Here is a 13,827-nt window from a genome sequence, read left to right on the forward strand (position 1 = left end):
TTTTTTTTGAGATAGTCTTGCTCTGTCGCCCAAACTGGAGTGCAGTGACATGATCTCGGCTCACTGCAACTTCCACCTCTCAGATTCAAGGGATTCTCCTCAGCTTCCTGAGTAACTGGGATTACAGGCTCACGCCACCACACCCAGCTAATTTTTATATTTTTAGTAAAGACAGAGTTTCACCTTGTTGGTTTGGCTGGTCTCAAACTCCTGACCTCAGGTGATCCACACACCTCGGCCTCCCAAAGTGCTGGGATTACAGGCATGAACCACCAGCCCAGCCAGAACCTTTCTTTTAGGCTCAGGACCTGTATATGTAACTGTGGGTCCTGCAGAGGCAACTCCCATCAACATGTCTAAAACTGACCTCATGCTACTTTCCCCAGCCCCTTCTTTCTTGGGGGTCTCTGTCTCAGTGAATGGGACTCAGCTCAGTTCCTCAAGTTAGAAATCTGTGCTTTATAATCTCTGTCCCTTTCCTCAGTGCCAATGCGTCTGTCTTGTTGAATCTCACAGCAAACACTCTCAAATTCCTCAATCACCACCCAAGTCAAAGTGAACACAGCAGTCTCCAAACAGCCTCCTCACATCAAACATATCCCCACCCTCACCCCCAGTGAAACTTCTAATCCATTTTCCACATGGCAGCTACAGTGATCTTTTTTCTTTCTTTCTTTAAATACCACACTATTAACACAGCTCTAAGCTAGACACCTTTCAGGGGCTTCCTTTGCCCTTGGAATAAAACCTAAACTCCTTCACAGCTGCAGTGACCTATGATCACGCGACTGCACTCCAGGCTGGCTGACAGAACAAGGCTTTGTCTAAAAAACGTAAAAAGGCCAGGTGCAGTGGCTTACTCTGGTAATCCCAGCACTTTGGGAAGCCAAGGCAGGAAAATCTCTTGAGCCCAGGAGCTCAAGACCAGCCTGGGCAACATAGTCCAACATGTCTAAGACTGTATCTCTACAAAAATTTAAAAATTAGCTTGACATGATGGTGTGCGTGCCTGTAGTCCCAGCTACAGGTGAGGTGGGAGGATCCCTTGAGCCCAGGAGGTCAAGGCTGCAATGAGTTGTGTTCATACCACTGCACTTCAGCCTGGGCAACAGAGCAAGACCCTGTCTCAAATAATAATAATAATAATATCCATGGAACCCTCGCTCATGAAGGACTTTACAAGACCACTGGTGACCTCACCACCACTGTTGTCACTTCACTGCCCATCAAACTGCACTCCAGCCATGCTGGCCCTCGACCACTGCTTGAATAGACTATGCCTCTTCCCAGCCCATAGACTCCACGAACACTCCGTGCCATGGAGAGACCTTGTCCAATGCTCCCATCCCCAGTCCTTTGCTAGCTAACTTGCACTTACCTTCCAGAGCTCAGCTTCCGTTTCACTTCCTCGGAGAAGACTGCCCTGGCCACCAAGTACAGGTGACACTTTTTACTCCCTACCTGACTTGACCTCCTCTTTGGCCTTTGACACACAAATCGCTTACTGCTGGGCGATCCCCCTTACTCTCGTGCCCTCACTCTCTTCCGAGCACCTCTCCTTTTTCTCATTTCTCTGGTCCCCTGCTTGGTCCCTACTGCCGCTTACTTCCTTCACCCACTCCGCAACTTGGTGTCTGCTGGGTTCTGTCCTCGATGCTCTCTCCTCATCACTGGGATGTTCTCACTGGTTTACTTCACACCCTCCTGCGATCTTAGCCACTTCCAGTATCTAATGACTCCCAGCTCTGCATCTCTAACTAGAGATTGACATTGCTAGACATCTAGTGTCCATTGCTTGCATGACCTGATGGCACGTCAAGGTCAGCATCACCCCCTGGCCACCACCACCATTGCCCAAGTAACCTCAGCAAAACCTCCCTTTCCTCGTCCCCCCGGGTCTACTAGAGCACCCTGTGTAATTACGCTTGTTCACTGTGCCTGTCCCTCTAGGTCCTTCTCTGAGACCATATATTTACTCCAGCCATGCTTGCCTTCTTCCTTTTTAAAATTTTTATTTATTACCAATTGTTATTTACCTAACTCAACTGGAAGCTCCACAGTAAGAAACAGTGCCTTCTACTTTGTAATTCCATTTGTTGCCTGGCACAAAATTTTTTCAAAAATTTTTATTTCAATTCTACAGACAAGTTGCAAGAATAGCCCAATGAACTCAAGTATGTTTCACTTCAATTAACCAATTGTGAGAACATTTTGCTACATTTGATTTATTCTTTTCTCTATGTGTATATTACAATATGGTTGCTGAATCATTTGTGAGCAATTTGCAGACACTATGGCCCTTTACCCCTAAACACTTCAGCTTGCATTTTCTAAGAACAAGGGCATTCCTCTTCATACAATTGTCAAATTCAAGAAATTTGACAATGACAGTATATTATTCACCAATTATCCCAATAATGTTCCTTAGAGAAACAATACATGCATTGCATGTGGTTGCCAAGTATCTTTAGTCTGTTTAATCTGGAACAGTTTTGCAGCCTTTGTCTTTCATAATATCCATCATGAGATAAGCTGGCAGGAGATTCCATCTGCTATGCACTGAGAACAACACAACACCTCTTATCCAATTGCCAAAAATGCCCAAAATGATTAACCTGAATCTAATCATGAGGAAACATTACATATACCCAAACTGAGGAGCATTCCACAAACTGCCCTCTTTTTAAACACATCGCCTGGCGTGGTGGCTCATGCCTGTAATCTCAGCCCTTTGGGAGGCTGAAGCAGGTGGATCATCTGAGATCAGGAGTTCAAGACCTGCCTGAATGACATGGTGAAACCCCATCTCTGCTAAAAATACAAAAATTTTCTGGGCATCGTGGCACATGCCTGTAATCCCAGGTACTTGGGAGGCTGAGGCAGAATCGCTTGAACCCAGGAGGCAGAGATTGCAGTGAGCCAAGATCGCACCACTGCACTCCAGCCTGGACAACAAGAGCAAGACTCTGTCTCAAAATAAATAAATAAATAAATAAAAATCAAATAAACTTATCAAGCTCATTCCCACCCAAGGGCCTGGCACTGCTCTTGCTGTTTCTAAGACTATTCCATTTCATCATATTATCTTCTTGGGGAGCCAACCCTACCCCCTTAACCAGACTAGACATCACCCTTCACCCCATTACATCTCCACCCTGTCAGTCTGCTTTATTTTCTTTTCAAAGCGCCTAACACTGTCTAAAATTACCTTGTCTATCTATTTGTTTACTTTTGTAAAATCTATTTCTCCTACTAGAATATAACTGTGATGAGAGGGACCATATCTAAAATAGCACCTGCTTGAAAATGCCCACTTACTTTAGAGTTGGTCAAGAAAAAAGTTCTTTATCTTCAGTGCCTATCAGAGTGCCTAAGACTCAATAAATGTTTGTCAAATGGGTGACTTATACACTGTGTGATTCATTAAGCAGAATGTTTATGATTCCCATTCCTTCCTGCATTTTCATTTGTGCTTACTCCAAACATTCATAAGATTTCAACAACAAGAGTTCCTTTTCAGTATTCAACTATCCATTTCTTTTGGTCTGAAGTAGAAGAGACTTAGGGAAATGTGACAATTATAGTCAAGTCTTAAAATTGCTCCTTCTTGCACAGGCATTGAGGTTAGACTATGATGGCCGTAATATGCTGAAAAATGCATTTTTACGTGAAGTTGATAAAGAAGGGTCAAGAGGAAAAGTGTAAGGAAATTCAGTCAATGAAAAGGAAGTCATTTCAGTTACTCAGAAATATAATTCAGATATTTATTTTTTATTATTTTCTATTTCTTCTATTATTATTTTTTGAGATGGAGTCTGGCTCTGTCACCCAGGCTGAAGTGCTGTGGCACAATCTTGGCTCACTGCAACCTCCGCCTCCCAGGTTCAAGCAATTCTCTGCCTCAGCCTCCCAAGTAGCTGGGATTACAGGCACGTGCAACCACGCCCAGTATTTTTAGTAGAGACCGGGTTTGGCCAGGCTGGTCTTGAACTCCTGACCATGTGATCCACCCTTCTCAGCGAACCAAAGTGCTGGGATTACAGGTGTGAGCCACCACACCCATCCGGCAGATATTTATTTTTATGAGACTAACTCACTCCCTATGGCACTAATGAGGGAACTCGGATATTTATTGGTTGATTATTTATTAATTATTATTGTCATTATTATTTCTAGAGTCAAAGTCTTGCTCTTCACACAGCCTGGAGTGCAGTGGCACAATCATGGCTCACTGCAGTCTCAAAACTCCTGGGTTCAAACTGTCTTCCAGCTTCAGTATCCTGAGTTGCTGGGATTACAGATGTGAGTCACCATGCCTGGTTTAGAGAGTTATTTTTATAAGCAATATTTAAAATATTTTCTTCAAACAATAGCTAAACATGTACATATATAAGCTATCAGCAATAGCTGTGCTGGTGTCAGCAAAAGAGTGAGGTGCTACTGGTCTGCCTCAGCAATGCCTTTGAACTTCTCTGCCTTAGATCAAAGCCACCAAAGCACCAATTTCAAAAGAAAGAAAGTTGGAAGCAAAACAAAGAAATAAGGAAACCTTGGGTAAAAGAGCATAGAGTAAATAATTCCTGGCTCAGCAAATGTTACTCCCTTTTTCAATTAAAAAAAAATTAAGTTGTCCTTGAACATGGAAAAAAGTAAGTCTCTATAATTATTAGTTAATTCAAGTACAAACCAAGGAGTATTCACTATTGTTTAAAATACACTATACATTATATTTGGTAACAGTAAGTAAATATGCAAGCAGTCTCTTTAAAATATGCACACAAAAAAGTGACTCTGTCTGGCATTCAAAAACTCTCTCCTACCTGTTCTTTGAAGATTTTATCTCATGCTGCACGCTAGTGCCAGGTGGTCCAAGAATAGATATCGTGAGAAACTAAATGTTAAAGTTAAAATAAAGTTGCATGTGTAAACAAATTAATTGGTTATCATTTATTTTTTAAGACTTTTTATTCTGAAATAATTTGTAATCACAAAAAAGTTACAAAACAGCTTCCATATGCCCTCTAGCCTGTTTCCTCTAATGGTAATGACTTATACAACTGAGGTAAAGTTATTAAAACCAAGAAACTGACATTGTTACAATACTAGTAACTAAGTAATAGACATTATTCCAACGTAATCAGTTTTTTTCACAAATGTTCTTTTCTAGCCCAGAAGCCATTTAGTTTTCATTTTTCCTCAGCCTCCCCAAATCCTGACATTGACACTTTTGAAGAGTCCTGGTCAACATATTGTAGAATGTTCTTCAAGGTTAGTTTGTCTAATTTGCTCATAATTAGTCATCATTTTTAATAGCATAAAGCCTTTTTATTTAAAACAAAGGGAAAACATTTAATTACTCATCTAATTCACCTCCTACAAATAGAATACCATTTATAAGCTTTTGTCTGGTTTACTATTTCATAAACTAAAGGCATTTATTCCCTTGGGTAATTGGGGGTAAAAAATCATGTCAATTTTTATAGCCATATCCCAAATACTTTATGTATTTTTATTCTTTATAGTGACTTAACCGAATTTGCGTTTTAGCACTTTTAGCAACTCTCTTACCAAATTTTTGTCTGGTTGATCTACCAAACACTAAGAGATATGTTTAAATGTTCTTTTTGGTTGTGGATTTGTCTATTTGCCCTTCTGGATTTTTGCTTCTGGTTATTTTTGTTTTTCTATTTTGATGCTGTGTTATTAGAAACATATAACATTTACATTGTTACAACTACCTGATGAATGAAATTTTTATCATTATTTAGCGAATCTCTTTACCTCTAGTAATACTTTTCTTGCCTTAAAGTATTTTGCATGATATTAATATAGCCAACCAATTTTACTTTTGTTGTTATATGCCTGATATACATTTTTATACACTTTCGCTTTCAGTCTTCCCATATCTTTTTGTTTAGATGTGTCTTTCATAAATAGCATTTTCTTTTTTCTTTTTTTAATATTTAGATTTTTTTAAATGCAATATGACTGTTTTTTAGTTAACTAAGCATTTTGTCCAAATATATTTATCATAATTACTAATGTGTTTGTATTTCTTTCAGCTAACATTTGTGTTTTCTTTTTTCCCTATTCCTTCTGTTTCTTTTTCTCTATGTTCTCTTTTTGGGGATGGGGGGTGGAGGTTGGTTTTCTTTCTATCTAGAGAAGGTTTCTGACTTAAGTTCATATGAAGACATGTGATTAGAGTCAGATCTCTTCTTAAACTTGATTTTGAGAAAAAGGAGAACAACAACAACAAAATAAAACAGAGCAAACCAGAAGAGGGAAGAGATGGTTTTTTTAAAAATGGGAATAGATACTACCTCATAACCTCATACCCATTTTAAAAGGCCACAATAGAAGAAAGAAACACACAGAAAATAATGAATGTGGAGACATAAAAACCTCTGTGCATTGCTGGAGAGAATGTAAGATGTGTGCAGCCACTATGGAAACAGTATGGCAGTTCCTCAAAAAATTGATAGTAGAATTACCATAGGATCTAGCAATTTCACTTCTGGGTATATATCCCCAAAAATTGAAAGCAGGGTCTCGAAGAGATACCGGTTCACTCATGTTCATAGGAGCATTATTTACAACAGCCAAAAGATAGAAACAACACAAGTGTGCAGAGACAGACGAATGGATAAACAGAATACGGTATGTGCATACAATGGAATACATGTCAGGCTTAAAAAGGAAGGAAATTCTGACACATGCTACGACACCAGAACACGTTGAGAACATTATGCTAAGTGAAATAAGCCAGTCATTAAAGGACAAATACAGTATGATTCCGCTTATACAGAGTTCTTGGAATAGTCAACTTCATAGAGAAAGAAAGTAGGATGGTGGCTGTTGGGAGCTGCGGGGAGGAGGGAATGGGAAGTTATTGCTTAATGAGTACACAGTTTCAGTTTTGTAAGATGAGTAAAGTTTTGGAGATGATGGCAGCTATGGCTGCACAACGATGTCAATGTACTTAATGCCACAAAACTGTGCATGTGTATGTTACATGTATTTTATTTTATTTTATTTTGAGATGGAGTTTTGATCTTGTTGCCCAGGCTGGAGTGCAACGGTGAGAAGTTGCTTATTGCAACCTCCGCCTCCCAATTCTCCTGCCTCAGCCTCCCAAGTAGTTGGGATTACAGGAGTGCACCACCACACCTGGCTAATTTTGTATTTTTAGTAGAGACAGGGTTTCTCCATGTTGGTCAAGTTGGTCTCGAACTCCCAATTTCAGGTGATCCGCCCACCTCAGCCTCCCAAAGTTCTGGGATTACAGGAGTAGCCACCACACCCGGTTGTGTTACATGTATTTTATATGAGATTTTTCTTAAGTAGAAATGATGAAAAAGGAAAACAGACTTTAATTCCTTTATAAATAGATATGACCAGCCCTAAGTCCTTTGCTTTGAGGCTCTCTAGCTGCTGATAGAGTGTGTTGCTATTTACATTTGCTTCTCATAACAATTCTATAGACAGTTACTCTAATTAACCCTTGTTTTACGGAGAAGAAAGACATGCTCAAATTCCCCACAATGGTATCTACTGGAGCTGTAACTTTGATTCAGGTTTTCTGGGTATGGGAAAACACTGACATTGCAAGATAGCCTGTAAGCCATAATATGTCTGTAGCTTCTGACTGGTGTCAGGGGATTTGGAATCCAAGCATCTTCCTCAAAACTATTGCTATAGCTTTTGGCTGATTGATATCTTATTTTATAATTTGGTCCCTTTTTTTTTTTTTTTTTTTTTTTTTGAGAGTGTCTCTTTGTTTCTTAGGCTGGAGTGCAGTGGCAGAATCATGGCTCATTACAACCTCTGCTTCCAGGGCTCTAGCCATCCTCTTACCTCAGTCTTCTGAGTAGCTGGGATCACGGGAGTGCACTACCATGCCTGGCTAATTTTTTCTTAATTTTTTAAGAGATGGGGCTTCACTATGTTGCCTAGACTGGTCCAGAACTACTAGACTTAAGCTATTTGCCTACATTGGCCTCCCAAAATTCTGGGATTACAGGCATGAGCCTCTGCGCCCAGCCTGGATTACATTTTTTGTTATTGTTGTTGAGACAGAGTCTTGCTCTGTCACCTAGGCTGGAGCGCAGTGATGCAATCTCAACTCACTGTAACCTTGGCCACCCAGGCTCAAGCAAGTCTCCTGCCTCAGCCTCCCAAGTTGCTGGAATTACAGGCACCTGCCACCATGCCTGGCTAATTTTTGTATTTTTAGTAGAGACGGGGTTTCACCATGTTGGCCAGGCTGATCTTGAACTCCTGACCTCAAATAATCCTCCTGCCTCAGCTTCCCAAAGTGCTGGGATTACAGGCATGAGCCACTGCATCCAGCGCATTTTTCACTGGGTAGCATTATTTTAAGTGCATGACAAAGTTATGCAGTCTTACTGAAAGATATGTTCGTAAATTTCCTCTAAAGCATATCTCTTTCCTTCATGTTTGGGCTGCTCCAGTCTTCACCTCTCATAATATTTGCTGTTAGTATTTGTCACATTTCCCATCCCAGTGAGGCTCTGCTGGAGATCTCATTATAGGTAAATCCAACTTGAGAAGAGTCCCACATTAAATCTGAGTGCCAATGAAAGAGTAATCTTTCAGCTAATGCCCTTTTTGGCCTTAGCCCACCCGCACCCACATGAAAAAAAAAAAGAAAAGAAAGAGTAATTTTTCTATGTGTCTGTTTCTCTTGATTGTAAACTCTTTCTTTATTTTTATTTTTTATTTTTGAGACAGGGTCTTGTTCTGCTGCCCAGGCTGGAGTGCAGTGGTGCAATCAAGGCTCACAGCAGCCTCAACTTCCTGGGCTCAAGTGATCCTCCCACCTCAGCCTCCCAAGTAGTTAGGACTACAGTCCATGCCTGGGTACTTTTTGTGTTTTTTGTAGAGATGGGATTTTGCCGTGTTGCCCAGGCTGGTCTTGAACTCTTGGGCTCAAGCAATCCACCCACCTCTGCCTCCCAAAGTGCATTGTAAACTGTCAATTATTCGTTATGAGGTCAGTCTCCAATTCTTTTTTGTATCCTCTGTCCCTCCTATAGATTCTCAAAAATCTGATTATTGAGATGGTGGCTGAAGTATTGATGGAAGCATTGGTGATGATGGTAGGCGTAGGTGCAGTGGTGTTGATACCAAAGCAAATTTCAAAAGTTGCAAAGAATATCAATAGCTAATATTGAGATGCTCTTATTCTGTCAGACACACTCTTGGGTGCCTTTTATTAATTAACTATGAAATGCTGAAACTACATTATGTGAAAAGTTTTATGATTCCATGTTTTAGATGAAAAAACGAAAATTCTGATACATTAATTGTTTTGACCAAGGTGTCACAGATTAGTGGTATAATCAGGATTGTTTGAATCTAGTTTTGAGTCTAAAGCTAGTCTCTCCATCTCTACAATATTCTACTTTTCCAGAAAGCTGCAGACTATCACTGTTTTGTAATTTAATGTTTTTCAGTGCAGCATGGTAGGAAAAGCGCAAAGCTTTTGAAAGAAAGATACAAGTCCCTGCTCCATCATTTCTAATCAAGTAAGCTATTTCCTCTTCTTATATAGTGAGAAACTTCTGCCCTACCTATATAAATAAGATTCTCGCAGATGAAGTATTTTGTAAACTGAACATTTCATGCTAATAAATGCTGCCTTTTCTGCAACTACTTTTGTTCTTAATAAAATTTAGTTCTTTTGAGCCATTTAAAATCTCAAGCTTGATGGATATTTTCCTTCTGTAGGTAGTGCCTTATGCTAAAAAATATTCTATCTGAATCAGCATTACTCAACTAATATGATTACTTATTTATTGCTAAACGGGAAAAACCTCGCAGATGCCACCAGTTGGGGGCATCACCAATAATGGGACAAGCTGACATGCCTCTCCTGATGTGATACACTGAGACATAACATCTCTTGTGTCATTACTCCAAAATCTAATCATGAAGGACAATCAGAGAAACTTACTCTATAAAACAAATGACCTGGACTCTGCAAAAATGCAGTATTATCAAAGACAAAAACAAGCAAACAAACAGAAAGGCGAAGAACTTTCCAGGTTTGAAGAGACTGGAGACATAACTAAATACAATGTGTGATCCTGGAATGGGAAAAAAATTGACCATAAATGGCATAATTGGGACAACTGGCAGAATTTTAGTAGACTGTGTACATTAAATAATATTATTGTCACAATGCTAAATATCTTGATTTTGATCACTGTATGCTGGTTAGAGGATGCCCTTATTCTTAGGAGATAACACACCAGAGTATTTACAGATGAAAGGTCACAGGGGACCAGGCATGGTAGTGCACCTCTGTAATCCCAGCACTTTGGGAGACTGAGGCAGGTGGATCGCTTGAGCTCAGGAGTTTGAGACCAGCCTGAGCAATACAATAAAATTCCACCTCTGCAAAGAATACAAAAATTATCCAGGCATGGCGGCATGCCTGTAGTCCCAGCTACTCAGGAGATTGAGGTGAGAGGATCGTTTGAGCCGGGGGGAGTCAATAGGCTGTGGCGAGCCAAGATCGTGCCACTACACTCCAACCTGGATGACAGAGTAAGACCCTGTCTCAAAAAAGGAAGAAAGAAAGGAAAGGAGGGAGGGAGAGAAAGAGGGAGGAAAAAAAAGGAGAGAGACAGAGAGGGAAAGAAAGAAAAGGAAGAAAGGGAAGAAGGAGGGGAGGGAGAGAGGGAGGGAGGAAGGAAGGAAGGGTCATGATGGCTGTAATGTACCCTCAATGGGTTCACCAAAAAATATATAAATAATATAAAAATACTATATATGTATGGGCTAAGACACCACATTGGGATAAAAATTAAAGCCAAATATGAAAATGTCAGATGAAAGCAAAAACATCTAGTAACTGACCTCTGACTTAGAAAGAAAAAATTGTTTTATTTGCACATAGTGGTACTAATTTTCCAAAAATATGCCAGGAATCAGAGAAATCTAAATACAGATTAGATGTAAGGCAACAATCAAAGCAGCTGAATATTAGAAGCATTCGAATAGCACGTTGGAGAATCCAAACCATGTTTTGAATCCACTACATCCCCCAGGGATATCTTACGGTCAATACATAGCATGGTAGGAAGAGTTTCCAAAACTTTGGAAAGAAGATGTTAGGTCCCTGCTCCATCATTTGCTAATTGGGTGAGCTATTTGCTGTTAGCAGTTGAGCTGAACACAATTTCCGCAGCTTTGGCAACTACTCCCGACACACAGGATACCTGGTGGGCCCTGAGGCCAGGGCCAAAGGGGGATACCTAAACCAGGCTCAGCCAGCCAGATCTTCTTGTGCGCCCGAGTGTGCATGTGCCCGTGTTCGTGTGTGTGTCCGCGCGCGTTTGTTCGCGTGTCTGCACGCGCGTCTGTGTGTGCGCGCATGTTCGTGTGTGTGTGTGCGCGCGCCCGCTGGCACATCTAATACCTGAAAGTCCCCAATGCCTAAGTAACTCCCGGGAGTGAATGAGTAGGTGCATCCAGCCACAACCGAATTATCGATGTTTCTGGATTAGTTCGCAACGAAAGGGCCAGCGACTCTGCTCCGGGCTGGCCCTCTTCCTACCATGACAGATTTTCCAGAAATTGCTCCGAAGCACACCTCAATAGCTAAGCAGGGAAAGTTAAATGAAGGAATTCTTTGCTCCTAGAATGTCGCGGGGAGGAACTGCCCGGCCACAATGTCCTTCGAATTTCACCGGTTTCCATGGTCAGAGAAGCAGCGTGGCGCAACTTAAAATTCAGACGCACTCCGCAAACTCCGGTCCTGCCCGTCCCCTCCTGAAATCAGCGCCCTGGCAGTCCCAGGCTACTGCCACGCGGGCACAGAGCTGCTCCTATTCTGCCCAAGCCTCCGGGAGGAAAAGGGTACAAATCAGGGGCGCCTCGGCCCCTCTGGGGTCGTCTATCCCCGGGGCCATCCCCGTGCGCGGCCGGCGGCTGGAACCGTACCTCGGGCGCGGGCGAAGCGGCACCCAGCGCGGTGTGGCTGGTGGAGTCCAGCCTCCTGGAGCCGAAGGAGCGGCCGCGGCTCATGCTGGCAGGAGCCCTGGGGCGCGCTCGGACCCGGACCCAGACCCGGCCCTGAGCGAGGTGGCAGTGCAGGGAGCCGGCGGGTGGCGCGGGCGTCTCCTCGGGCAACCGGTAAACACCGCGGGGACGCGGCGGCCCCTGGATGCGCGCCAATAGGGTGGCCCAGCCTCTGGAGGCCAGAGTGGACCCAGAGCCCCACGAGCCTGTTCTCCGTGGCGAGGGCCTGCAGCTGAGCGGCCGACGCTGCCAGGGCGACCTTGGGCAGTCGGAGGGGATGGGAGTCGGTCTTCCCGGTGGGACTCTGCGGTGAGCTCAATTCCAGGCCTCATCCTTAAGTCAGGGATAAATGCAGCCAGTGGTCAGTGTAAACGGTGCTGGAGCGAGTGAGGCTTAGGCGCCTCCACAAGGGTGAACGGAGCATTTATTTAGCACCCACTGTATGCAAATACGTCTGCCAGCGGAGCGTGCAGCCTGTGTAGGTCCAGGTCCTGCGCTTGGTTTAATATTCTGCTGTCCCAGTCTTGACGTTTTTAGGAAGTTTTGAACAAGGGGTCCTGCATTTTCATTCTTTATCGGGCTCCACAAATTATGTAGCCTGCCCTGGTGTGCGTTTTTTCATTTCACCTTCTCAACAACCCTGCCAGGAAATATGGGTACTAGTAATAGCAGTGTTAGTAACAGCCACGGCTTCTCGTTATGAAATACATGTGTTCTTCCATGCTCTGTTCTAAGTGCTTTCCGCGAATAATCTCCTTAAATGAAACGAGTTTATTATTATTATTATTATTATTGAAGATGGAGTCTCACTCTGTCACCCAGGCTGGAGTGCAGTGGCACCACACCCAACCTGCAAGACCCTATCCCTACAAAATGTTTTAAAAAGAAAATTAGCCAGACATGGTGGTGCACACCTGTAATCTTGCTACTTAGAAGGCTAAGGTGGGGCCAGGAAAGGTGGCTTACACCTGTAATCCCAGCACTTTGGGAGGCCTAGGCAGGTGGAACACCTGAGGTCAGGAGTTCAAGACCAGCTTGGCCAACATAGTGAAACCCCATCTCCATTAAAAATACAAAAATTAGGCAGGCGTGGTGGTACACACCTGTAATCCCAGCCACTTGGGAGGTTGAGGCAGGAGAATCGCTTGAACCTGGGAGGTGGAGGTTGCACTGAGCCAACATGGCACCACTGCACTCCAGCCTGGACGACAGAGCAAAACCCTGTCTCTAAAGACAAAACAAAAAGACAAAAGCAGAGCTATGGCAGCTTTTCTTGGATTCTATCAATCATCCTACATGCATTCATAACATCTCTGAGGATTTCTTCATCTGGACAATGGATTTTGATCTTACAGTAATTTTGCCGTATGTGAAATCCAGAATCATCTCAAGGCTTTCACTTAATGCACCATTAAAGAAATCATTCTTAATAAAAACTTAGGCTTTCAGAAATCTCCTATTAATAGTATAATTTTGGAGTGAACACATTTTCAAGTTGCAGTTTTTCCATGCAGTAGAACCACTACAAACTTGTTAAATTTTCAATGAACCAACCCTGCCAGAGGAAACAAAATTGATAAAAACTCAAGACACCTGGAAGAGAACCAGGTGGAAATCCTTCTCCATTAACTCTAACCCAATTGTTTTAGAATCCCATGTCATAAAGTCTAATTCCGGTCACTTGGGTCAACCTCGTATCTCTTATTCATGAGAATAGAAGATATAAATTTGCACAGTCTTTAAAAATCAGCATGACACAGATTTTTCTGTGTATAA

The 13,827-nt window shown here is 42.3% G+C and overlaps 1 protein-coding gene across 1 annotated transcript in view; it reads right to left on the bottom strand.

The window, feature by feature from the left end:
• CCDC170 (coiled-coil domain containing 170) overlaps positions 1–12,328 on the bottom strand; it is a 119,185-nt gene extending 106,857 nt beyond the window's left edge. Inside the window, exon 1 of the mRNA XM_017539060.2 lies at positions 11,974–12,328. Within this exon, the coding sequence (XP_017394549.1) occupies positions 11,974–12,057 (84 nt within the window). The 5' untranslated portion in view covers positions 12,058–12,328. The remainder of the gene's footprint in view (positions 1–11,973) is intronic.
• Between the last annotated feature and the right edge of the window lie 1,499 nt (positions 12,329–13,827).

The sequence above is a fragment of the Cebus imitator genome, unplaced genomic scaffold (assembly GCF_001604975.1).
Source record: "Cebus imitator isolate Cc_AM_T3 unplaced genomic scaffold, Cebus_imitator-1.0 Scaffold6, whole genome shotgun sequence".
Classification (NCBI taxonomy): domain Eukaryota; kingdom Metazoa; phylum Chordata; class Mammalia; order Primates; family Cebidae; genus Cebus; species Cebus imitator.